The 27880-nt window shown below is 41.4% G+C and overlaps 1 protein-coding gene and 1 long non-coding RNA gene across 2 annotated transcripts in view; both read left to right on the forward strand.

The window, feature by feature from the left end:
- Positions 1-690: 690 nt before the first annotated feature.
- Positions 691-2925, forward strand: LOC124277087. Its single transcript, XR_006898744.1, has 3 exons — positions 691-776; positions 1381-1479; positions 2819-2925. It is a non-coding gene; the product is annotated as an uncharacterized LOC124277087 (long non-coding RNA).
- Positions 2926-4182: 1257 nt separating this feature from the next.
- The window catches only part of LOC124277100 (BPTI/Kunitz domain-containing protein 4-like), a gene marked incomplete at its 3' end in the record, with an annotated part of 103633 nt that continues 79935 nt past the window's right edge, over positions 4183-27880 (forward strand). The window contains exons 1-2 of the mRNA XM_046712759.1: positions 4183-4255; positions 5569-5787. Of these exons, the coding sequence (XP_046568715.1) occupies positions 4219-4255; positions 5569-5787 (256 nt within the window). The remainder of the gene's footprint in view (positions 4256-5568; positions 5788-27880) is intronic.

The raw sequence follows: 27880 nt of genomic DNA on the forward strand, positions 1-27880 counted from the left end.
CACATTAACTTGACATTTCAACACAGCATCTTGAAATTTCGACATAGAATCTTAAAATTTCAAGATTTGTTACGCGATCATTAAGTTGAAATTTCAAATAAAATATCTTGAAATTTCAACTTAATAACTTGAATTTTTAAGATCGACATCTTGAAATCTCAACTTACAATCTTGAAATTTCAAGTTACTACTTGAAATTTCAAGAAAAACAAACAAAAAAAAACGATGGCCCTATTATGCCACCGTACTAAGCTGCAATGTCAAGATATTAAGTTGAAATTTAAATTTAGAAAAAAGAAACAAGAAAAAAAACACGTCCCTAAATGGCTTCCGTAGTTTCCAGAAATACGTGGTTTTGTTTTCTTATTATATTTGACATCAACATATTTAATACGAATCACTTCAACATGTATAGTATTGGTACTTGTATTCGGGGAGCACCCTTGGGCCGCATGTGGCACTGCAATCCGCATTACAGAGTTGTGTCCCTTAGGCGTGCTGGATACTGTGTTCATCGAATCCCAGACTCGCCATGGCACCATCTCCGTACTCGTTTCGGGATAGTAACAGTCTGAGACAGGCTTATTAGCTTTCCTCCAACAGGACGATGACACTCACTCACTCACTCACTCACTCATATTTCAGGTGCAGCTAACGTTCCTGCGGTGTCTCTGTCCCCGAAAAGACCCGGTGTGTCCGGTAATGCGCCATCTTCTGTAAATGTGGGAATATCCCTGATGAGAGAGGATGTCCAACGTGTCGTTGTCGACCATGTGGTAAGCTCCTATAACCGTAACCTCCGTCAGATGTTCCTGCTGCTAGGATATCTGGATCTATCCTGTTGCACCAGGTGCAAATAATTGCTCAGTTTATTTTGTCATTAAAGCATCATTTCTGGGTGGTATTTGTAACTACAGACTGTTCCCAGTCTGTGCTTATAGGGCCTATAAGTCTCGCGATGCGCTACTTCCGGCACTAAGCTGGTTCCTGGCTCCCTTTGCTCGCGCGATATGCGAGACGGGGTCCAGCTTACTTCCGTTACCAGATTTCCAGTGACAAGTGTAAATTCAAGAACCAGTACCAAATTGTGCCAAATATGAATTTACAACACCGGACCAAGTGTACTACCATGCTTGGCTGTGACAGCTGTTGACAGTCGGAATAGTTGGCTAACTTGGGGATGGTTAGATCGGAAATTTGTCATTCCTGCAAGGATTATCGGTTCCTTACTGTCAAAAACCGACAACCATGAGACCATTCGAAAAGGTATGAAACGTTGTTTGTCACCGGAAGTACTGAGGTCTCGCGAAGTGCCGTGACTTTACTTACGGGCCCTATTTCCAGTTCGTGTTTATTGGGTGTGTCTATCAAATATTACAGGACCGTCAATCTGCCCCTTACGTCGCTGTGCTCGACCAATCGAATGTCGTTTTGGGGTAAAGAAAGTGAACGGTTGCCCCACGTGTGAGTGTAATCCTGGTGAGTGTGTTTTCTGACAACCAGACATGATTTTATGATTTCTGAAATAATCACTAGTGTTCGATATTGTGATATGCTCATCTGCTTTACAAAAATGAGCATTTAATTATCTAAACGTGATATTCATTTTCGATATTATGGATAATACCGATGTTACAGATGCTCTTTCATTCCTCTTCTGTTCAAATCCTTCGCATTGTCATTCCTATTCCCCTTCCTATCTTCTTCTGCAACAGTACCCCTCCCCTTCCCATCCTCTCCAACCATACCCCCCTTTTCCCATCTTCCCCAACCGTATTCCCCCCTTCCCACCTTTTCCATCCGTACCCCATCTCTTCCCATCCTCACCATCCGTACCCCATATCTTCCATCCTCCCTAACTGTACCCCATCTCTTCTTGTTCTACAGGATATATTCTCCTCCTTGCCTTGTTCTACAGAATATATTTCTCCTCCTTGCATTGTTCTACAGAATATATGTTCTCCTCCTTGCATTGATCTGCAGAATATATTCTCCTCCTTACATTGTTCTACAGAATATATTCTCCTCCTTCCATTGTTCTACAGAATATATTCCCCTCCTTGCATTGTTCTACAGTATATATTTCTCCTCCATGCATTGTTCTACAGAATATATTGCTCCTCCTTGCATTGTTCTACAGAATATATTTCTCCTCCTTGCATTGTTCTACAGAATATATTCTCCTCCTTGCATTGTTCTACAGGATATATTTCTCCTTCTTGTATTGTTCTACAGTATATATTCTTCTCCTTGTATTGTTCTACAGAAGATATTCTCATCCTTGCATTGTTCTACAAAATATATTTCTCCTCCTTGCATTGTTCTTCAGAATATGTTTCTCCTCCTTGCATTGTTCTACAGAATATATTCTCATCCTTGCATTGTTCTACCGAATATATTTCTCCTCCTTGCATTGTTCTTCAGAATATATTTCTCCTCCTTGCATTGTTCTACAGAATATATTTCTCCTTCTTGTATTGTTCTACAGTATATTTCTCCTCCTTGCATTGTTCTACAGAATATATTCTCCTCCTTGCATTGCTCTACAGAATGTATTCTCCTCCTTGCATTGTTCTACAGAATATATTCTCCTCATTGCATTGTTCTACCGAATATATTTCTCCTCCTTGCATTGTTCTGCAGTATATATTTCTCCTTGTAGCGTTCTACCGAATATATTTCTCCTCCTTGCATTGTTCTACCGAATATATTTCTCCTCCTTGCATTGTTCTACAGTATATATTTCTCCTCCTTGCATTGTTCTACAGTATATATTTCTCCTCCTTGCATTGTTCTACAGTATATATTTCTCCTCCAGGCCCTGCCGATTGTTCCAAGGTCGGGTGCCCACCAGATGTCGCTATCAAGTGTGCTTATGGCGTCAAGATAATAAATGGCTGTCCTTCGTGTTCCTGCAACTCTGGTAAGGAAATTGTTCGAAAGATCGTGGCTGGTTGGTTGTCTTTTAATTTCAGCAATACATGGCGGCGGTCTGTAAATAATCGAACCAGTGATCAACAGCATGAACAACGGTTGGGATGCCCCTCCCTTCCCATGTATCAACTCAAGTCAGTGTCTCTGACCACCCGACCCCGTTAGGTGCCTTTTACGAGAAGCTTGGGTTGCTGACGACCCATTCTAACCTGGATCTTCACGGGTTTGAAAGATCGAAAGGTCCTGAATGATGATATAAGAAATATTCTCACAGACTCTTAGCTTCAAATCTATTTCAACAAGTTCAGCAATGTCTTCATGTCATCAAGAACTCAGATCTTTTTATTTTAACCCATCTGTGATATCATCATTTTATGTAGCATTTTACTGAAAGTAAAGTCGCTGGGGTCAAATTTGAATTTCATCAATATATGAGCGGCAAATCGTTAATCAAGCTGTCAAAATTATGTCGGACCCAACTCACTACTCAAATACGGAATACAACCTTCCCCCTTCAGGCCGCCGCTACAAAGTTCCAGTTGTGAAAACTAGGAGAGCCCTTACATCCTTTATTCCAAGTACCATATCTCTCTTAAACAAATGTGAAGATACTTGAATTCACGAATTTATGTAAAATAACGTACTTTATCTCTCTGATGTGTCAGTAGCTGTATTGGCGGAATTATTGTATTCTATTCTATTCTATTCTCACTGATTGTAGGGCCAGTGGCGGTTCTTACAACCGTTAACATTCAATTTCTTAAAGCCGAATCTAAATGATTATTGTGAATCCTTCTATCTGCAGTGGAAGCTGTCAAAACCGGCAGTTGTCTTATCCGGCAAGTTGTCAACAGCAGCATAAAAACTCAGTCCCGTCCATGACTAGTACATTTATCCTCATTTAAAAGCTTTGCGACAGCTGTCAATGACAGTTCTCGGCATGAAATGAGCCTCTGAATGTGTGTTTATACAGTAACAAGCGCTGTCTAATTCGGTGCGTGGCGATTTTGATATATTACATGTGATGTCCGATTGCACTCACACCTGGGTAGCCTAGTGGTCAAAGCGTTCGCTCGTCACGCCGAAGACCCGGGTTCGATTCCCCACATGGTTACAATATGTGAAGTCCATTTCTGATGTCTCCCGCCGTGATATTGCTTAAATATAGCAAAAGTGCCACTCACCCACTCACCAAACACTCACTCCACTCCACTCTACTTCCTAACATTTGCAGGTCCAGTGTCAAAGCGCCGTTGTTTCAGGATATGCAAGAACGGCTTTAAAATGGTCAATGGTTGTCAATCATGTCTGTGCAATCCAGGTATGTTTTAATTTAAACAGTGTGGCGGTGGGGACATCCTCGTCACGCCGAAGACCCTGGTTCGATTTCCACATAGGTTACAATGTCTCAAGCCCATTTCTGGTGTCCACCGTCGTGATTTTGCTGGAACATTGATAAAGCGGCTTAAAACGAAGCTCACTCACTCATTCTTTTTGTGCATCGGTAGCGCGACTACTCCCAAGTCCTAAACAATGCTCCCATCTGAGGTGTTCACAGACAGATCAAATGCGCCTGAAAGTATCGTTCGTGTCGGTGTAAGGGGTCTGCAATTCGCTGTGTAGAGTTGTGTCCCTTTGACTTGCCAAGACCCTATGCTCGTGGTTTCGAAAGAACTAGTACGTCTTGATCACGGGGCTTTAACGGCTAAAACTGCCATCAAGGTATTGTTGCTGTCACTAACGGGGTCTTATCACTTTATATAAAGGGAAAGGGATGTAACGAGGTCAACACACTCCAGTTCGTTACGAAATAAGACATAGAGAACAAAAATCGACAGAATTGTGTCATACCCGTTCGCCATTGACGACCTTGGCCGCTAACCTGCCCCGCACCTTAAAAGGAGTCAGCGATTTGATGGGACATATATTTTATTTTTAGCCGGTAAAGAGCTCCCTCGGCTCTTTTAAGTGCGGGGCAGGTTATAGGCCAGGGATCAATGGCGAACGGGCACGACATGATTCTGTTTGCGATGAATGAATGTATGCGTAAACTATGACAGTTAGATGTAATGTGTCCTCGAAAGAATGGCGACTAGCGCGCTGAAAGGCGCCATCTGTTCAACATGTTTTGAGATTGCGTCGTATGTACTGTGAAATAAACAAGAAAATGGGTGAGTTACCGCTACAAATTCTGGACAGGGATTTTGGATCGGAATCGAGAAATCACGATTATTCTAGCTTCCGAAGACCCTAGCTCCCAAAGTAATGCTTCGATTTTCGTTCTCCATGTCTTATTTTGTAGGTAAATATATTGGCTTGAAATGTGTGCATACTTTAAATGGGACAGATACAGTGAACATTGTTGAATTCGCCCTGAAACGAACTGGGTGTGTTGACCTCGTTACATCCCTTTCCTTTTATATAGTGATAAGACCCCGTTAGTGACAGCACATACCTTGATGGCAGTTTTTAGCGTTACAAGCCCCCGTGATCAAGACGTACTAGTTCTTTCGAACCCACGAGCATAGGGTCTTGGCAAGTCTTGAGATCTGTGATCTTGAATTTATCATAAAGACTTATGAAAGCATTGTTGAACCCTACACACTCACTCACCGGTTACTCTTCTACTTGTAGGTCCAAGTACCTGCCCAAAGATACGCTGCTCCCTGCTCCAGGCGTGCCGTTTTGGCGTGCAGAAAGTAAACGGTTGCCCCACGTGTTCTTGTAAGCCTCGGTTGTGTCCCCTTTGGTCCAGCTACCAATGCAGGAGGCGCTGTCTGTCAGGGTATACCATCCGTACAGTAGGTCGTAGAGGATGTCCGACATGCATGTGCAGACGAAGGTCACGTTTTGGTGAGTATTGCACGCTGTTGACGTACACGAGATGCTTTAAACGTAACGTTCTTGAAAGGAATTTAAAAATTGGCTGAACATGAATACATGACAAGTTTCATGGATAACAGTTTCTTTATATATTTTTACGACGTTTCAGAGCAAACTCTTTTGCTCCTTCGTCAGGTGAATTCTGAGTCAGATACTATAATATTCTCCCACCATGCGTTGTGTTTTTATCTTACACGTGTATCTATACCATTCAAAAATGTAGAGGATATTCCTTTTGCGAGCATTACACGAGCAAAATGCCAATGCATATGGGTAAAAGTAATATATATCCATACAGATGAAACTCTTCCAAAGAAAATGGAATAAATTGTCACATTTTCCCTTGATTTCTCTTCATCATCTGTTTCCTCCTTGGTTTCATCATTTGTAGTTTATCAATCTTGTAAATCCAGTATCCCCTACTTTTTTAAATGGTATGTATTCACCCGTGGAGAAGCGTGGGGCATTTCCAGAATGTAGTTATGACACAGCATTTTGAATCATATGGTGTTTCAGTTTGGGTGTGAGTCTTTCTACACAGTGGAGGGCATCAATACATACCAATAAAGGGGAAGATATACATTCTATTCTTAGGAACATCTGTGTCCCCCGCCGTGATATTGCGGGAATATTGCTGAAGCGAGCTCACTCACTCACTCACTCACTCATTCACTCACTCACTCACTCACTCACTCACTCAACCGAACATGACTTCATTAGCAGGACCATGTTCGAGTGAGTTATAGTTTCTAATGATTGTGGTATTTTGTGTGTGTGTGTGTTTTTGCTTTTGTTTGTGTTCTTTTTTTTGTTTTTTTTTGTTTCTTTTTTTGTAAGCAACAATTCATATATCTATGACTTGACATTCGTCATTCTTCACCTTGTTACTTTTAAATTTCAGCTGACATTGAATAGAAACCGAGACGCATATCCATTATCCGAGGTTGCTGTGGTACAGATTTGTATATTTTCGTGTTATATATGTGGAAGATTTTACATATTGTACAATCTTAATTTTTTAGTGGCCCCTTTTCAGATTTATTTTGATGAACAATACTAAATAAAGTCCACGTGAAATAATCTCTTCTCGTATTTTTAAATACTATTTAATAAAACGGACTATTGTTAAACGGTGTTTAGACTATAACATATGGGAACAGGAGAGGTCTTGTAACCCAGCGGTCAAACGGTTCGCCTCTTAAACCAGAGGTCCGGGTTCCATGCGTGAAGCGCGTGGTCGTAAGAACTATTACCACAAGGAAATATGTACGGTGGCATAAGAGGGCCATCTTTTGTGTGTGTGTGCGTGTGTGTGTGTGTGTTGTTGAAATTTCAAGATTGTAAGCTGAAATTTCAAGATGTTGATCTTGAAATTTCAAGATAATAAGTTAAAATTTCAAGATATTTTATTTGAAACTTCAATTTAATGATTGCGTAAAAATCCTGAAATTTCAAGATCGTACGTTAGTGGTATGTTAACATTTCAGCTTAGTATCTTGAAATTTCACCTTATAAACTTGGGGAAATTCAACACAGCATCTTGAAATTCATCATAGTATCTTGAATTTTCAAGATTTTTACGCGATCATTAATTTAAAATTTCAAGTAAAATATCTTGAAATTTCAACTTATTAACCTGAAATTTCAAGATCGCCATCTTGAAATTACAACACAATCTGGAAATTTCAAGTCACTACTTGACATATCAAAAACAACAACACATGGCTATTATGCCACCGTAAATATGTGCTTGGTGAGCCGAAATGAAATGAAATTATGGGTTGACTTAAATTATATTTGAATTTATGTTTACACCTGCCTAACTACGCGTTAAAGTTCAAACTGTAATATCAATTTCGTAACCCTTTTTAGGTCATTCCGGGTTTTTTCTTTTTTTCTTGATATTTCAAGATAGTAATCTGAAATTTCAAGATACTAAGTTGAAATTTAAACTAACCATCTTGAAATTTCAAGATCATTTCTTAATGATATTTATCTTAGGATATTTATATAGCGCACATATCCACACACTAGTGCATGCTCAAGACGCTGGTATCTTTTCCCTCGATCATTGGATGTCAATCACAACGGCACATCTTATCATCAATCTCAACTCCCTGGGGATCATACAACTGTTGCTGCCACTAGGCGCACCGAGGTATTGCAGCTCTCCCATCCTTACGAGGTACCCAGTCACAGCTTGGTGCACTGGGACACATAGTCACAGTACTTTGTCCAACTTTACTGCACGTTGCTGTACCCGCAACTAAGTGTTTGCACGTATTCATGTGGCCACCATCTGGTCATATACCAAACGGATTCGTGGGTTCTTTAGAGCACAGGGTTAGTGTGCTGTACACTGGGGGCTGTGACAACACTGAAAGCAGTCTGCACACAAAAGTTGACTCAAGGCTTTTAACACCCGGTCACTTAAGGGCTCGATCCCGGCACGTCATGGATCACTAGCCTGGCGCCTTAGCCAGCTCGCCCACCATGCCCCCCAACTAATATGCATCTTGAAATTTCAACTAAGCATCTTGAAATTTCAAGAAAAAGAGAAAGAAAAAAACACATGTCCCTAAAAGGCTACCATACTATCAACAGGAACACATATTCCTTTAGCGTATAAGGAAACAGCTGTGAAAATTATGTAAATGGACCGCTGAAACTCGTGTTGACACCAGGTGTTCACTAAAAAGGGGCCCCACTTCCCCAGCACAAAATGGGTGACCACCTTAAAATCATCCTCTCTCTCTCTCTCTCCTCTCTCTCTCTTCTCCCCTCTCTCACACACACACACACACTCCACACTCCACACTCCACACTCCAAACTCCAGCCTTAATTATGAACGGTCCCTTAGGTAAGACAGATCCACAATGGTTTGACAGCACCATGTCAGAGGTCGTTGGTTTAACACAACTGGCAAACGAGACAAGTGTTCCTTCTTGTTTTCTTCCCAGATCTAACATACATTCCGCGAAGTAAGTGTCTAACTAAACCAAACTCACTCACTCACTCACTTGCCTTGATGAACCACTTAAAGAAAGTAATATACACCTGACGTGAATGCACTAGCTAGAACCTATGAGTCGTCCAGTGTATATATCACAAAGAATATCTCACGTAGAAAAGGTCATTTATAAGTTATATTTCAAAATGTAATATGTTTCAGGGGGTATTTGAATACATATAAATCATTCAGAACAATTCATGGAATACACATAACACTTAGAAGAAACAATGGCTTATATCATAAAACATTCTGAGTAAAACTATTGCATATATGCAGCATTCAGAGCAAACTATTGCATATAGGAATCATTTAAAACATATCATCATGTACATGTATATTATACATTCCGAACAATCATTGAGAACCATTACTTTTTAACGTATAAATCATTCCGAACAACACATTGCATATATAAATCACTCGGAACAAAAGAATTGCATATAAATTTTCTAAACATCCAAAGACCGTATGCATATTTCGGCGACCATAATTGTAGTCGTCGTTAGTAGCAATGGCACGTTTGACAGCCGTTGACGTATTTGAAGCCGCGGGGACACACGTCGATGGGAGGAGGAGGACACGGTGGTAGAGAGCAACAGCTACACGTTGGACAGCCGTTCACTTCCACGTATCCAAATATACACCATTGACTGCAGTTAAAGGGGGAACAACCTGGAACACACAGCAATCAGACATGGGCATGTTTGTTGACGTCACACTCGTACAAGCTGAAGTCATACATCATCAATCATATGTGGCAGTGTTATACCTTGTGTAACAATGCTTCATCTGTTATACATTTATCATGTAGATTTAGTAAGGGGCCGTGGTGTGCTATATTTAGACTTGTGCTAGATTTAGACAGAAAGATCTGGAATGGAATACCAGGATCTATCCATCCATCCATCCATCATCCATCCATCCATCCATCCATCCATCCATCCATCCATCCATCCATCCTTCCATTCATCCATCCATCCATCCATCTATCTGTCTACCTACCTACCTACCTATCTATCTAGCTGTCTATCTATCTAGAATTTCACTGATCAAGAGCTTAGTTGAAAAAGTGTCTTGAGTTTTGATTTGAATCCAGTGAGAGTGGTCTGGGATTTAATATGGATTGGCAGTTCATTCCACAAGTATGGTCCGGCAAATTCAAAGGCTCTTTTGCGAAAGGTCTTTGTGCGTGATGTTGGTACCTGCAGTTGAAGCTTCTCTTTGGATGTGAGTGAGCGACGTGGCTGGTATCTGTGAATAAGACTGGACAGGCAAGACGGAGCTGATCCATCCAGGCACTTGAACACCAGTACCAGTATGTTATACTGAATACGGTACCTCACTGGTAACCAGTGGAGGTGTTGCCGGACCGGTGTCATATGGTCATACTTCTTTGTTTGCTAACAACCCTGGCAGAAGTGTTCTGGTCCTTTTGTACATTATTTGCATCTTTTGCAATAAAGAAGTTGTCTATCCATAAAAAAGTGTTCCTCTTCGTCGTTTCTTCGGTTGTTGATTTGTGATTCCCAAGAGAAGAGAATTACAATAGTCGAGGCGTGATGTTACCAGTGCATGTTGATATCTCGTCTGATATGTCCAATGTTGCGGATGTTATGGTAGGCTTGCTTGGAGATGAGGTTGACATGTGACTCAAAATTAATCTGACTGTCAAAAATGACTCCTAGGTTACGTACTTCAGAGCTTGGTGTGATCTCACAACCGCCAAATTTTACTTGTGGCAGTGAGACTCTAGGTCGACAGAATATCAACAGTTCTGTTGTGTCTTCCTTCATTTTGAGGTGGTTACATGTCATCCAACTTCTCATTTGTTCTCGTCACGCCGAAGACCCGGGTTCGAATCCCCACATGGAGTACAATGAGTGAAGCCCATTTCTGGTGTCCCCCGCCGTGATATTGCTGGAATATTGCTAAAAGCGGCGTAACACCAAACTCAGTCAGTCTCATTTGTTCAACACATTCCTGGACTTTCTTGAACGATGCTTTAACGGACTGTGTTTGGAGAGGCTTAAAGGCAATATATATCTGCGTGTTATCAGCGTACGGATGATATTGGATGTTGTGCTTTCTTGCAATGTCACTTAGAGGGATTGTATACGGTGAATAACACGGGGCCTAAAACACATCCCTGAGGTACACCGAATGAGAGATCAGTCTTTTCTGACAGCTGACCGTCAATACATACTGACTGCTGTCTACATGACATGTATGACCTGATCCACTCAAGTGTAGCTTCTATAACACCGATTCTGTTCTCTAGAACTCTAACAGGACATCATGGTCTGTGGTGACGACGGCAGCTGAAAGGTCTAAAATAATGAGAATTGCTGCTCCTTCACTGATTTGAGTAGGTCAATCTGCACTTCACTCAAGGATGTTTCAAAGGTTTTTGAGTACCTAATTAGCGCGATCTGGACTTTTCTCCACGAACAATTCAACTGGATTTCTAGATTTTACATAATGAATATTTCAATATTTGATACCCATTATTTTCGGTAACATGGATTAGCTAATAGCGCATTGCCGGGAGAGCCACATTCACACGATCACTCAACCATGCCGATTGTCGGTGGACCCACACCGTTTTCAACTCTGTTTTTCTTAAATGTGTCTTTTCCCAGGCTATAACCAATTGACTAGCTCAGGAACTTGGGAGGAAGTGCACTTTCTTTTAATGTCCTAAACAGGAAACACTAGAGTAGTAGAGACTTGGCAGAGTAGAGATTTAGAAGAGAAGTGAGCTGTTAGTTAATAAATCGAAAACATACGTTATTTAGGGTTATGACAGTCAAATGTGCTGGTGAAATCCTGAACATAAACAGGACATAAGTTCTATATAAATGTTCTACATAGACTGTTATTTCAATGTTATATGTACCAAGAAAAGAAACGTATTTTTGTTAATAACCCTGCCTTAATAAAAATATGCTTTATTACTAAGTGATATTCACTCCAACGTCATAATAGTTCAGGGCGAAAATGTGCTTTATTACACTATACATGGTGGTAGAGCGAACTGTATTTCTTAATTAGATATCGACCAAATAAACTTGCTTTGAGAACCTTGGTCATGTGAGTGAGTGATGGAGTATGTGTCTGCCTGTGTGAATGTGTCTGTGTGAATGTGTCCGTCTGTCTGTGTAAATGTCTGTGTATGTATGTGTGTGTGTGTGAAAGAGTGTGTGTGTCTCTATATGTGTGTGTCTATGTATGTGAGAGAGAGTGTCTGTATGTGTGTGAGAGTGTGTGTATGTATGTGTGTGAGAACATGTGTGTGTATGTGAGAGAGAGTGTGTGTATGTGTGCGCGTGTGTGTGTGTGAGAAAAAGCATCTGTGTGTCTATCTGAGCGTGAGCGTGTGAATGTGTGTGTGAGAGTGTGTGTCGGTATGTGTGTGAGAGAGTGTGTGTGTCTGGATGTGTGTGAGAGAGTGTGTGTGTCTGTATGTGGGTGAGAGATTTCGTGGGTTTGTATGTGTGAGAGTGTGTGTTTGTATGCGTGTGAAAGAGAGTGTATGTCTGTATGTTTGTGATAGAGTTTGTGTGTATGTGTGCGATAGAGAGTATGTGTGAGACTGAAAGAGTGTTTAGGGTTTGAGAGAGTGTGTGTGTCTGGACGAAAATGTGTATGAAGAGAGAAAGTGTGTGTGTGTGTGTGTATGACTGAGAGAGTTTCCGTGTCGTTAAGAGCGAGAGTGTGTGTGTGTGTAGGGGGGCCGAAAATGTATGTATGAGAGAGAGAATGTGTGTGTATGAGAGAGACTGTGTGTGTGCTTTTGTATGGCACAGAGAGTGTGTGTGTGACTGAGAGTGTGTGTGCGTCGCTGAGAGAATGTGTGTATGATTAAAGAGATTGTGTGTCGTTGATTGTGTATGTGTGTGTGTGTCTGGATGGGAATATGTGTATATGTGAGAGAGACGCTGTCTCTGTCGTTGAGAGAGTGTCTGTGTCTAAGTGAGAATGTGTGTGTATGTGTGAGAAAGAATTTGTGTGGGAGAGTGTGTTTCTATGACTGAGTGTGTGTGTGTGTGTGTGTGTGTGTGTGTGTCTGGGTTAGAATGTGTTTCTTGATGAGAACGTGTGTATGACTGAGAGAGACTGTGTGTGTTGAGAGAATGGGTATGTCTGGCTGAGAAAGTGTGTATGACTGAGAGAGACTGTACATATGTGTGTCGTCGAGAGAATGTGTGTGTCTGGGTGAGAGCGTGTGTATAACAGAGAGAATGTGTGTGTGTCGAGAGAGTGTGTGTGTCGTTGAGAGAGAATGTGTGTCAGTGTAAGTGTATATGTGTGTACCTCTTTGTGTAGGTGTGCGTGTGCGTCTTCACCCGTCAATAGCCCGGCTGTATGACGACGGTGTGTAAATATACTCATGCCAATAATGGTTGTCACCCCTCCCCACCCCAACCACACACACACACACACACACACACTCACACACCAATAAAAAATACTGAAGGGGGTGACAACCATTATTGGCATGAGTATACATCAAGTAAGATCATGAACGGCTTGCAATGGAATTCTGCAGACACATTTTAATATTATTATTGGCGCTACTCTCTATACTCAGATGCAGTCGTTAAGGACGTAGTTACATGATGTTCACGTGAACGCTTTTTTGGAATAATGATAATTATGATAATAACAGTAATACAACAAGTTCGCTTTTTCGAGTACTTTTTCTGATCATATTGGCATGACATTTAGATTGGACAAATGCATTTGCTTCATTTGAATGGAAGTTCGAGACAAGCTCCTGAATGCCCAGATTCAAGACAAACTTCGGGCCAAGTAAAGAAAATCTGGAGCTCAGAGCTAAGTGCTTGAAACCAGGTCAAAGCTACCAATACTTTTCCTGTGCCAGTCCTTTCCTTTTCCTTTGGAGTTTGTTGACAAAAGTTGACATCCAGAGTCTTGACCGCCTGACCAGAAGTAACATGTCTGACAACAGAGCCCACCATCCTCGTTCCTCTCTCAGTCGTTTACATATGCCACTCAATTCTGGAGGTCCTCTGGTGATGCATGTCAAGACTCAAATTTGAGCTTGAGGTTGATAGCTGGAGGGTACAGCGATGAGAGTAAACCAGGTAAAGTCATTCACCAAGTCTTCCCACAGCATTATTCCAGGTATATGGCGGCGATCTGTATATAATTAAATCTTGACCAGACAATCCAGTGATCAACAGCATGAGCCTCACCACCCGATCCCGTTAGTCGCCTCTTACGACAAGTGCACTACTTATGGTTGCCTTCTCGCGATGACATTTGTCAACCATGAGTGAGTGAGTGGTGAGGTTAGTTTTACACCGCAGTCAGCAACATTACAGCTATATGGCGGCAGTCTGTAAATAATCGAGTGTGGACCAGACAATCTAGTGATCAACAGCATGAACATCGATCTACGCAACTGGGAAGCGATGACATGTGTCAACCAAGTCAGCGAGCCTGACCACCCGATCCCGTTAGTCGCCTCTTACGACAAGTATGGTTTGCTGAAGACCAATTTAATCCCGGATCTTTACGGTTGTAAACCATAATAACAATGATAATATCATACTACCCTGATCAATTGCTGTCAGTGGCACTCCACGAACTTCTGATAATTCGACTTACCATCTTGGTTGACACTCTCCGCAGACAAGCAGGCCGCCATTGCCAGAACGTACACCACATTGGAAGCCATGGTAAATGTCCACGGCAGTTGTAACACACGAAATCCTTTTTATAGGACACAGTGAACAATTCATATATCATGCTTGTCAGGCCACGTGTTTCGTCAAACATGGCCAGCATGTGAAACAAAATAACAGTTCCTTTTACTTTGTCACACAGCCCAAAAAATATGTGATTTACGACATGTCAAAGTTACCAGGTAAAGCATGTGAAGAGAGGCGATCCTCGTCCCCCTTTTTTCTAATTAATTTGAAGTTGGCTGTTGTTCAAAAATATTAATAGCAGTGATATATAATTGTAATTATCTCCTAAATCTAAAAGACCTTAATATTTTGTAATATCTAAAGATTTTTGCTTATAGTTTTTTCGCGAAGTTTACATGTAGTATTACGTTGTTGTGTCAAGGTTGAGGAGTGAGTGAGTAAGGTTTTACGTTACTATTAGCAATATTTCAGCAATATCAAGGCGGGGACACCAGAAATAGGTTTCGCATATTGTACGTTAGGGAATAGAACCCGGGATTCCCTAGCGTAGGCTACCCTACCGACCTGCCGAGGTTAAGGATATATGTGGGAGGTGGGTAGCCTCGTGGTTAAAGCATTCACTCATCACGCCAAAGACCAGGGCCCCGTTTCACGAAGCTCTCGTAAGCCTAAGTTCTCGTAACTTTTCTCGTAGCGTCGTACCTCCTAAGTTACAGTGTAGGAGGTATGAATGCTACGAGGAAAGTTACGAGATCTTAGGCTTACGAGAGCTTTGTGAAACGGGGCCCAGGATTTGATTGCCAACATGGGTACACTGTGTGAAGCCCATTTCTGGTGTTCTACACCGTGGTATTGCTGGTATACTGCTAAAAGTTGAGTAAAACTAAATTCACTCACCTGCGTTAATGCATCGCGATTTCCAGAATATCTCTTTGATTGGCATTTAAGAAACTGATTGGTGAATAATAAGACGAGAAACTAAACTCGCTCACTTACTCACTCACTCACTCACTAATGACCTCGTAGTCCGCCTCCGTGGTGTAGTGGTTAGAGCGTCCGCCCGGAGAGCGGAAGGTCGCGGGTTCGATCCCCGACCGCGTCATACCAAAAGACGTTAAAATATGGCACTTGTTGGTCCTTGCCTGGCGCTCGGCATTAATGGGTACAACAAGGACTAGTCGGCTCGGAGTCAGTATAATGTGTCTGAGTGGGGTATTCATGCTTCACTGCGGCATGGTATCTCAGTGGGCTAGCACTATAAAACCAGCTTCAGTCTGGGCTAGTACAAGCAGCCGCACCTACACATACACACGCATGCACGTCATATGAGCGATATCTTCTCAAGCACGACGTTAAACCCAATTTCACATCACCTCACTAATGACCCCCTAAGCTTATTAAAAATGCGTTATTCACCTAGTTCAGTGCAACTGGAATGAACCAGTTTACACTCGCATTGAGTGTTACATGCCATACATTGCACGTACATGATTAAACCACTCGTTGTATTCAGGGGCTTAACCTCACTCTCTATATTCCTGTTTCATAGATTTTTTTAAATACAATTTTAATGAATTTATTTAATGTAATTCATTTTTATTTATTTGTATTCTTATTATTTTTTTATTTATTGTGTGTTTGCTTTTGTTTTGCTTATGTTGTTTTTTATTGTGGGTGTGGGGGATGTAATCGGGTTGGTTTCCTTACTTTATGACAGCAACCAACCAACGTAACTTCGGCATAGATAACGTGTCATGCAAATGTTAAACACAGTGGACGTGCCCATTTACACTTGTGGGGATTCATTAAGTTTGAGGGGTAGTGGGGTAGCCTAGTGGTTAAATATTATATCCCGGGGTGTGGAACCACAGATCATCAACTATCTTAACCATGTCCAGGGCCACGTTGGTAAAGATGGTCGGATAAAATACGGGATCATTATCTCATACCGTGCAGGACAGATAGAGTTAGACTTGCTGATCCAAGGTGCAATACATTTATCTGTCTTTACGTCTGTGTTTATATTTCAGGTTGGTCAGGGGCGGTCGGGTAGCCCAGTGGATAAAGCGTTTAATCGTCACCCCGAAGACCCAGGTTCGATTCCACACATGTGTACAATGTGTGAAGCCCATTTCTGGTGTCCCTCACCGTGAAATTGCTGGAATATTGCTAAAGCGGCGTAAAACCATACTCACTCACTCATTAAATTTGACACCCTAAAATCCTTTTTAAAGACACTGAGCATAAAACAAACTTTACCTAATACCAGATGTATTATTGTTAGGTTGAATATAGGACGGACGAGTTGCCCAATTGTTGTAGAGTTTTCGGATACTCGTACTCTAATCACTAGACGAATGGAATATATGAAGTCCAACCTCTGTATTCGACCTTCACATAACGCAGCCATCACATATCGAAATACTACGTGAAGATCCGGATTACTGACTGAGTGAGTTTGGTTTTACGACGCTTTTAGCAATATTCCAGCAACATCACAGCGGGGGACACCAGAAATGGGCTTCACACATTGTACCCACGTGGGGATTCGAACCCAGGTCTTCGGCGTGACGAGCCAACGCTTTAACCACTAGGCTACACCACCGCCCCGAAGATCCGGATTAGAATTGATCTTCAGCAACCCATGCTTATCGTAAGAGGCGACTAACGGGATCGGGTGGTCAGGCTCGCTGACTTTGTTGACACATATCATCGCGAGATGGTGACCATAAGTAATGCATTTGTACCCAATCCCTTTGTCTTTTTGACAATAAGATATGTTTAAAACAAACAAACATGTCATCGTATCCCAACTGCGTAGATCGCTGCTCATGCTGTTCATCACTGGATTGTCTGGTCCAGATTCGATTATTTACAGACCGCTGCCACAGAGCTGATACATTGCGGAGTGCGGCGTAAAACAACAAGCAAACAGCTTGGTAAAAATTCAGGTCACATTAATTCAATTGGAATCACAGTCACCTTTTCCAACCCTACCTCCATTTCAGCTGTCGTTTATATGACACAACTGTGCTCAATTTATTAATTGACTCAATCATAATTCTCAAGTTGTTGTCAGAAACCCATGTCGTGCAGAGCTTCATGACTGATGACATGGCTTCGGGGCGAGAAATGTCGACTGCCGCAAATTATAACCATACCATCGTTCTAATGTTTATATTCGCTGGAGCATGCTGTGTATAGTAATTATGCGGATCTGTTACAGGTCGTAAAATCTGGCCGAGGGTACGTATGTCCGAGTCATTCAAAGTATATTTTTAATAAATTGTACCATGTTTTTAATCGTAGAATTTGTGTTCCTTTAATTCATTGCTAAATTTGTCAAAATCGTTAGTGTCCATGCGGGTAGCAATAGCGCCGTAAGGTTCCACGGTGTCTGGTTGAGTTATCTAGCTTCAGTTGTTGGCCCATTTGTATATGGCATTCTATGTTTCTTTTTATGAATATACAACTTTCAAAGTCACGATATCCCTGATATACTACCGATGTAGCATTAAAGTGAGTGAGTGAGTTTATTTTTACTCAGCAATATTCCAGCTATATGGCGGCGGTCTGTAAATAATCCAGTCTGAACCAGACAATCCAGTGATCAACAACATGCGCATCGATCTACACAATCGGGATACGATTACATGAGCCTGACCGCCCGATCCCGTTAGTCGCCTCTTACGACTGGCATGGGTTACTGAAGATCAATTCTAACCCGGATCTTCACGGGTCTGTGACATTAGATTGTCGCTCAGTTACTCTCGCTGAAGTAATTTTGATAACATATACTATCCCAAAAATGAAACGCATAGGCGTTTTCTATTTTTTAAAATCTATTAATTACCAATTGTTTTCATACACTATTGCACAAGTGAAAAATCGACTTTACTTGAAAATGTTGATTTTGATGAGATTTCTTACAATGATTTAAAAGGCATCGCCACAACGCAACAGAAATCACCTTCCAGTTGAAATTGTGCAGCAAAAAGCATCCACTGTCTGGCGATAAAAATCAAGATTACTTTCGGAAATCAGCATTCGTTTTGAAGGAGTTCAAGGTCAAATCACTACGCCAAGTCTTGACGCTGCGACACGGAACATCGCCAGTGAAAGACTGCACGCTAGAGATTACCTATTTTCTGTTGCCAGGCGTCTGAATGTTAGTCTGAGCACGATATCACTGCTTGCAGCTCGTTACAACCAAACAAGTGTAACAAATGACCGTCCTCGTACAAGCAGACCTCGACTCACCACTGCAGCCCAAGATCGATACATCCGGGTACTACATTTGTGTGGTCGTACTGCCGCGGGAGAGAGCACAGCAGCCAGTGTGTCTAGACTTCGGAGGATATCCTGTCAAACTGTACAGAACAGGTTGAGAGAGATTGGACTGACAGCCAAGGAGACCTGACGTCGGCACCATGCTATGTGGTCACCATCGCGCTCAACGTCTCCGTTATCTAAAATTATCCACTTGGTTGTATAGATATATCCTTCTTCTAAACTGATGTAACAAATTCATGTACTAAAGTCTATTTGTGGACAAGTTATGCATGTTTGAACGTACATTTTCGCAACAGATTTCTGGGTTATGCGTTTCTTTTGGGGAATAGTATACATACCGATATTATACAATGTAAAAGGTACTATGAGGACATATCCTAGGTTGATGCATCAGTGACTGATGTCTGATACAAGTCCCAATTATGATTTGTACCATATGTACCGGTGATTTTCAGTAAACAATTGACTAGCCTTTGCATTTGTTTATGATACAGGTGGAGCAGGATCCGCTCATATTTTCGTGTACAGCTAGTATCACCACTATTTGATTCGTGAAGAGATGTTCATGATAGAGCAGGAATTGCACAATAAATGGTCAGTAATTATTTCCCTGGCATATTTTTAACAATATTTTTATCTTACCTTCATGTAAAATACTTTAATTTCATTTGTCAATGACGCTTTAACAAGTTTCTGTGTCACCCCTCCCAGGAGGGTGACAACTGGAAAAAATATTACTCGCTGCCACGGTAATCGCCAGACTCTCCGCCGAGAAGCTGTATCGCTAACAATCGTATGACGTCCCAATATGACGCATGCAGTGCACGGAGTTCGAAAACCGTTCGATTAGCTGTTTTTGAGTTCATTTTGTACACATTTATTTGACCGACTTTCACTGCTTTATTTAAACTATTTTATACATTGAATCGTTTGCACGCTCAATTTATACACCATTAACCATTTTAATAGCAGCTTTAAGCTTGTCAGAATATGTTTCAATGATTTTAAAACTCCAGTCGAGAGACAGACGCCAATTTGTTTACATGTCATATAGTCGGTAGCGGTCTTCAAAATATAATAAAATGATACTCTGTACATTTAACGGTAAGATATATACGTTGTATGCTTCTCCCACGGGTAATACCGTCTCGAGTGACACTACTCCAAAGAGGCATACACCAGACCGTATTACCCTCGAGAGAAGCATACAACTTATAGTGTGAGACAGCACAATTACAAAAAAGCGTATTGTATTGCACTATAAGATGTATGCTTCACTTGAGGGTAAGCGAGGGAAACAAACACCACACCTGCAGTCCGACCTGATCACTCTCTCCCACAGGGGCTAGAGACAACTGTACAAGCCCACAGCACCCGCCAGGCAGAACAACCCGTTGATGTTGATGTTGATCTTGAAATTTCAAGATAATAAGTTATCGAACAGTTTGACCTATTTATGTCACACCTGTCTGTTTCGACAAAAAGGGTACAAATTACCAGTTTAAGGGCACTATTTCACACCACACTTCTCTAAAGATAGATAATGCAATTCTCTCAATAATACTAACCATCAGCTCTCAGGAAAGTTACCATATATACTCTCCCAAAAAAAAGACCCGCATATAGGAATTTAAACTGTATTTTTATGTTTATTTTAAAACAACTTGTAGGCTTTATGAGTCAATAAAATACTGTATAGCGAAATTGCACAATTGGAATGCAGATTTATCCGTCTTTGGCACCAACTCGAGGAAAGTCAGTTTGAGTGTCACTTAGAGACGTGTGGTGGCGCTGAAGTCAATACCTCGTGTGACCACCATGGGCATCCAGAACTGCACGGCATCGCCTAGGCATCGAACGAATAAGTCTCAGAATCTCGTGTTGCCCAATCGCAGCCCACTCTGCCTGTAGTGCCTGTGCGAGTTGCTGAAGTGTCTTTGGCTGAGGGTTACAGCGTCGCGCCCGTCTGTCCAGGGCATCCCACAGATGTTAGATCGGGTTTAAAGTCGGGGGAAGGAGGTGTGGGAGTAGGATTTCGTCACAGTACCGTTGAGCTGTCAGGTTGCCATGGATATCACTTCTCCTACGGCAGGTGATCGCCCCCTACATCATAACACTGTCCCGGCCGAATCTGTCCACCTTGGGAACGCAAGCGTCGGCGAAACGTTCACGTCGACGTCTGTACACCCACATTCTTCCATCGCGTCGTTCAAATAGAAATCGTGATTCATCACTGAACCAGATTCTACGCCAATTCGGTAGGCCTGAACGTTGGTGCACCATTGAACTCGATGTCGACGATGTTCGTCAACAATATTCCAAATACAGTGAATAATCGACAGACAGCGATCAACCTTTTATACCCATCATTGAGACCATCTGATCCCCAACTTTCACGTGCATTGCATGTGAATTGTGTATTCTGTGACACTACACGCCGAAATTGAAAATCATGCTGTTAAATACGGGTATTTTACGGATGGTGCGTTTTGTTGTGATGTTTCAAAACATAAACACCATAGGACTCATAAACAGAGCAAAACCTTTTGTAAATTGAATCACGTTTTAATTCATTGCTACATGAAATTGCTATTTTCATTATGCGTTTCTTTTTTGGGAGAGTATGCATTTACCATTCTCCCCAAAATAAGAATTTAGATTACAATATTTAATTAAAAAGTTTGAATGAATTTATGCAACGTTGCATTAAATCGACTTTCGTGCCCTCTACCGGCAGAACATTATTTCAAGTAAACTCCATAGAGTTAGGTCCCTTTACGAATTTCCTTTAACTCAAAGTGCGATTGAAACCAGTTCGGCAAACGGCGACAACACCGCGTGCGGTGTACGGAACAGGTGAAGTGAGTGCAAATGCTCCAACGTGTTTAAAATAGGCCAAAATATTGTCCAAAATGTGTGAAAGGGCGCCTTTAATGATTTAGGTTTCTAATTTCAAACCGAACATGCCGCTTTATAACCAAAACTAAAGAGTATTTCGTCTCGACATTTATTAAAGATTGGTTTTTATACCTGACCAATATGTATGGAATGGTCTAAGCGATGCTTCAGTCGACACCGGTAGTCCGATCGTGGGAAATTTTCCTGTGCATTTTTGCGTCCCTGTCGCATCCCTTTTGTCTGAATTACTTATCCCAGATTATCTTTCTTGGTTTGTCCCTACCTAACCCCTGCGCACGTTGCGCCAAAGTGGTAAAGGTCTCAGACTTGTATCACTTCGGGCTCCCTCCCAACTTGTGCAGCCGAAGCATTGGTACACCCAGTTCAGTAATTGAAAATGATTGTCCCTCTGAGAAGGTATGTAAGTCCCATTTAATTCAAAGTTGTTTTCATACCAGGCGCGTAGCTACCATTATGAAAGAAAGCCCAGGCTTTTACACGACTTTTACTACAGATCACCATGAAAGTTGGGCAAGCCCTCAATACTATCGGGCCTCAATACACGAAAAGATTGGCTTGCTACGCGCCTGCATTCTACGTGTTTTTGATCGTAGAATATGTGTTTTTTAATGTTTTGCCAAACTGTGTTACAATCGCCAAAGACTAAAGGGATGGTGTAAATCCAGCTAGTGTCCATGCAGGTAGGAAAAGTCCCTTGCTCCTTGACATGGTGATCTATCTGCAGATATTGGCAATCTACAGCTAGTCAAGGTAATAGGTGTATGTCACAGCCCTGTCTTAATTTTATTTTTGGTAGGAATTGTTCTTTACATTGAATGCACCTAACTCAGCTATTCTTAACAGCAAAACCAATAAATTTCAGCTAACTACCGAAGACAAAGCAACTGAAATTGTCATTAACCCAGTTACAGTTGCAGTAAATTCATCATGTGTCTCCCAGACTTTCCGTGCAGTCTTCTTTCTAACCTGGACAAGACTGGACACAGTATCACAGCAAACATAGGAAATGCCAAGGATCTTTGTGGACCGAGTGAAGCACATATCTCATGAGTTCATGAGCTGGAATGTACTTAAAGTCCTTTCCACAACCGAAGACAATCCAGAGTTCTATCTGTTGTGTCTGCGCTAGCTGCTGCACAACTGCCACTGCCAATACTACCACATCAGTATCTACCGTTAGAACAAAGACTCGTGGAAGCCCTGCATAACAGCATCTCTGACATGCACCATTATCCTGGAATCTGCTTCCTCATGGTTGCAGTGAGCAATGCTGCTTGTGTCTCGTGGGGGTGAGCATAGTACAGTGGCACCATCAGTAACAATAAGGTGCTGGTCTACCGATGTCTTTGCCATTAGTTCATTATTCAGGACTTTGAACAAGTCAGTCTTGTTGTTGCTCAGGCGAAGGAACTGCTGACAGTTCTTTGGTGTGTGGATAGACACCCCAACTCGTCTACCTTGAGTAGGGCCACTGGCACGCTGTTCACTTGTCTGTGCCTGTTATCGAAGTACTGATCCCAAACAACATCCACTCTCAGACCTTTCTTTTATGTATGGAACAAAGACCTTTGCAGCTTAGTCTCCAAATGTCTTGCAGCCCCCAGGTCTAAGGAAGTTAGCAAGTGCCGCACCATCCATGATTTGCACTTCAGTTCTAGTGTCACATCGTCTGATGATTCCAATTTCTGTTCAAGGCAGGCCCAGAGGTCAGACTTCTTCCCCTGACGTAACTGCCCATAGGCAGAGAGAGGTGGAGGGAAGGGGTGATTTACATGACTGAAATAATTGTCTAAATCACCATCTCTTGTCTGGCACGCAACCTACAGACTTGCAAAGAGTTAAGATTCGCTTTGAGGAGCCTGACCTTATCCCCAGATTTCTTAGATCTTTGGGCTTGAACATTGAACAGTACACCTTGTTTCTGGTAATCATTGCTGTATTTGGCTTAACATTTGTTCTAATCCTCCACGAACGTTGCATACTGTTCTTGACCCTTTGCTACTATAGTGGTTAGACACTCAATGGACTGCTCGTCCATGATGTCTTTTGAATGCAACCTCAGAAGGTCCTGGCTTTCCTCCTCAAATGGGCTCCCCCTGTCCTCCACTACACTACTACTGCATGAACCTGTCCAGCAAATAACCTCTGGGCTGAACTAGTTTGCTCATGATGGTTCCTTTGGCCAGACCTTCATTGTTTGACAACCATTGTTGCTCTTCAAACTCCGAGATGGCCCGGACAAGTTCTGGTCCTGCCACTGCCCATCTTAAGAGGGACTGTGCATCCTGGGTAAGTCCTATGATCCCTCCTTCATCCTTCATTACTCCAGCTATGAGAGAGAATTTTCTCTAGGGTTTGGCCAAAACAAACTTTCCTTGCGGAAATTCATGGGCAACATCTGGATGCGTTTGAATTAGGCTGCTCATGTCTCGCACAGCGTAGTGGGTGTGTTTGAGACTTAGGAACAAGGCATCAGTTTTGTCAGTGTATCTACGTACAAATGAAAGTGGCCTGTACGTAATGATCGCACAAATGTGAGCAAGAGCAGTTCCAGCTCAAGACTCGTGTACCAGTACATGAACTGAGGACTTTCAGCTTTTCGGGGATGGACTTGTCCAGAACAGTGGAAGCCTCTTTGGTCAAAGAGAAACTGTCTGTGGAATCTTCAGAGTTGTTTGCAACGTATGCATCATAAACCTTTTTGTTGCCCTTGGCTCGACTCTATATCTACTAACTACCAACTACAGTTAACCAGCTAATGGACATGGGTCTGTTAGACAGCATTTGGGACACTAAACTAAACTATACTGCAACTACAAGTCTAAAGAGTTCGTACGAGTATCTAGATCAGCTGACACTGAACCCTATGCTAAGTTACACAGCAGTGATGTCACCATTGTGCCCTGGTTGTTGCGGACATTCACTCTATTTATAAGTTTTCACTAACGCGTACAGAATTCATGTTCTGTATTTGCTAAGATATGATCATCTTGGATTTGGGGGGTCGCAATCTTGCAGTGCTGGGCACATGCACTTAAAATACAGACATGCACTTGAAATCAAGACAGGGCTGTACCAGCTTCACTTAGCAATTTTTTACTTCACATGAGCTGTGATGTCTTCAACAAGAACGAAAGCGATGAGTTTCACTCGTAGTTTCCATATTGCAGCAACAATTTGGGTGGCCTGAATGACATCAGGCGAGTCAGTATCACACATATTGCTAGTATACAACTTCTTTAAGCATTTGTACAGTTATTTTAGAACAAGGAGTCAAGATGTAGAAACGTAGCACCTCACAATTGTTCAGAAACTGCATCGTTGATGCAACCATTGCTATGCAACAATGAAATCCGAGTGGCTCCACCCCTGAAATTGTTCAGTAGGTTCTGATGAACATGTGTGCCAAGTTTCATGCTTGTATTGTGAGCAATTCTTACACCTATTACCTAGACTATATCAGTTTAGCGCGACCTCTCTGAGTAGTGGCTGTTTACTACAAACTCCATCACAGCGCCTTACACATTCGTTATCCTCTCTTTTACACAGAGTTCCGCTGTGATGAGTTTGTATACGGTTGCTGTTTTTCTACGTGATTCGAGGGCGTTTCGGAAGCAAATGAAGGTTAGCTGTACCTATAAAAGAGCAAGACGGTCTGACCTGCGTCTTAGCTAATTGTCAAGTGCTTAGGGGTTACATGTCAGACAACACCCACTTTGCTGCCAGCTTTCAACACTGTTTCCTGGCATTGTGCGAAATAGTTTCCATATTTTGCTAGCCACTCGGGGTAGCTATGCCTGAAAGTTAGTTGCCCACACAATAGTTCACTAGCCCGAAATTTGAATGTAGAAACCAAGTAAAACTAAGTGAAAGATTACAAAAAAGGTAAACTACCATCAAAACACTATCAAAAATAAATAAGAACACATGTCTGAATTTCTGAAATATTTTGTTTATGCTCAAATAGCTTAAAACTGCTAATACGATGAACATCTTTATCAGACCATAATTTTGCATGATTTGAAAGTTTATTATATCTCAACAAGTCACACATTTCTTTTCTTGTTACATATCACATTAAAATAATAGTCTATGTAGAACATTTATATATAACTTATCTCCTGTTATGGTCAGGATTTCACCAGCACATTTGACAGTCATAACCCTAAATAATGTATGTTTTAGATTTATTAACTAACTGTTCACTTCTCTTCTATATCTCTACTCTGCCAAGTCTCTACTACTCTAGTGTTTCCTGTTTAGGACATAAAATGCACTTCCTCCCAAGTGCCCGAGCTAGTCAATTGGTTATAGCCTGGGAAAAGACACATTTAAGAAAAACAGATTTGAAAACGGTGTGGGTCCACCGGCAATCGTCATGGTTGAGTGATCGTGTGGATGTGGCTCTCCCGGCAATGCGCTATCAGCTAATCCATGTAACCGAAATTAATGGGTATCAAATATTGAAAATATTCATTATGTAAAATCTAGAAATCAAGTTGAACTGTTCGTGGAGAAAAGTCCAATTAGGTACTCACAAACCTTTTACGAATTATTTATTATTATACAACCAATTGTTTCTTTGAAGCATTTTAACTTATGGGAGGGTCAAAGGAATTCAGTGTTTTATCCTTTTCTAATAGCTGTTTGAGATAAGAGCTATTGTTGCCTCAGTTATTATGTTTACATTAATGATAAAAACTCAACAAGAAAAAAACACTTCAGAAGAATGACCATTAATTGCACAAATATACTTATACACAGCCACATATGTAGCACCTAACAACTCTTGCCATTTCATCATATCATCGTATCCCAACTGCGTAGATCGATACTTGTATCATCAATCATTGGATGGACGGGTCCAGATGTAACATATCGCCGTAATAAACCCTGAAGGGGGCAGCAATAGCAGGCAGGAGGAAGAGAAGGAGCTGTAGTAGTAGTAGTAGTAGTAGAGGTGGTAGTAGTAGTAGTAGAGGTGGTAGTAGTAGTGGTAGTAGTTGAAGCAGCAGCAGTAGTATTAGTAGTAGAGGTAGTAGCAGTACTAATAGTAGAGTAATGATAGTAGTAGAGGTAGCATTAGTAGTAGTAGTAGTAGAGATGGTAGAGGCAGTAGTAGTAGTAGAAATAGTAGTAGTAGAAGTGGTAGTAGTAGTAGTAGAAGAGATAGCAGTAGTAGAGGTAGTGGCAGTTCTAATAGCAGAGTAATGGTAGTAGCAGAGGTAGTAGTCGAGATGGTAGAGGTAGTAGAAATAGTAGTAGTAGAAGTGGTAGTAGTAGTAGTAGTAGTAGTAGTAGAGATAGCAGTAGTAGAGGTAGTGGCAGTACTAATAGCAGAGTAATGGTAGTAGCAGAGGTAGTAGTAGTAGTAGAGATGGTAGAGGTAGTAATATTCTAACCCGGACCTTCACGGGCATAGTAATGTAGTAGTAGTAGTAGTAGTAGTAGTAGTAGTAGTAGTAGTAGTAGTAGTAGTAGTAGTAGTAGTAGAAGTAGTAGTAGTAGCAGCAGCAGCAGGAAGAAGAGGTAATCAGACAATGGACGGCACAATGATATTATGTCAATAGTACGTAATTTTCGTAAGACTGTGGGACAGCCAAGTAGGTATCAATAAATTACATGCAGTAAAACCAACTATCGGTTACACCTACTTGGGTTGTCAGTCCAGATTTGAAGAGGTCATCATACGACGATGTCGTATTGGCCACACAAGATATACTCATGAATACCTATTAAAAGGTGAGGATCCTCCGTTTTGTATCCCTTGTGATGAAAGAATCACGGTCAAGCATGTCCTGCTTGACTGTGTTGAATATTCCATCACAAGGGATATCTATTTCAAAGTAAAAAATATGAAGGATCTTTTTAGTAATATAAGTTCTCATTTAATAATTGCCTTTTTAAAAGAATTAAACTTGTTACATGATTTGTAAATAGATACATATTTTATTATTGGTAGTTGAGATTAGTAACTGAGATTGTTAGTGGCTGTACCCTCAAAGGGGGTTGAAGTAGTGTAAAATTATTGTCCTCCTGAAAGGGTACGAAGGCCACAAAATATTCAAAGTCCATTTAAACTTGCCAGGATTTTTAAACGTAGCATTCTTGTCATTTTAATTGTGGCTAACATTTCTTACAATCGCCAGCAGCTGAAGG

The sequence above is a fragment of the Haliotis rubra genome, unplaced genomic scaffold, assembly GCF_003918875.1.
Source record: "Haliotis rubra isolate DU_JTF1 unplaced genomic scaffold, ASM391887v1 Scf1055, whole genome shotgun sequence".
Classification (NCBI taxonomy): Eukaryota; Metazoa; Mollusca; class Gastropoda; order Lepetellida; family Haliotidae; genus Haliotis; species Haliotis rubra.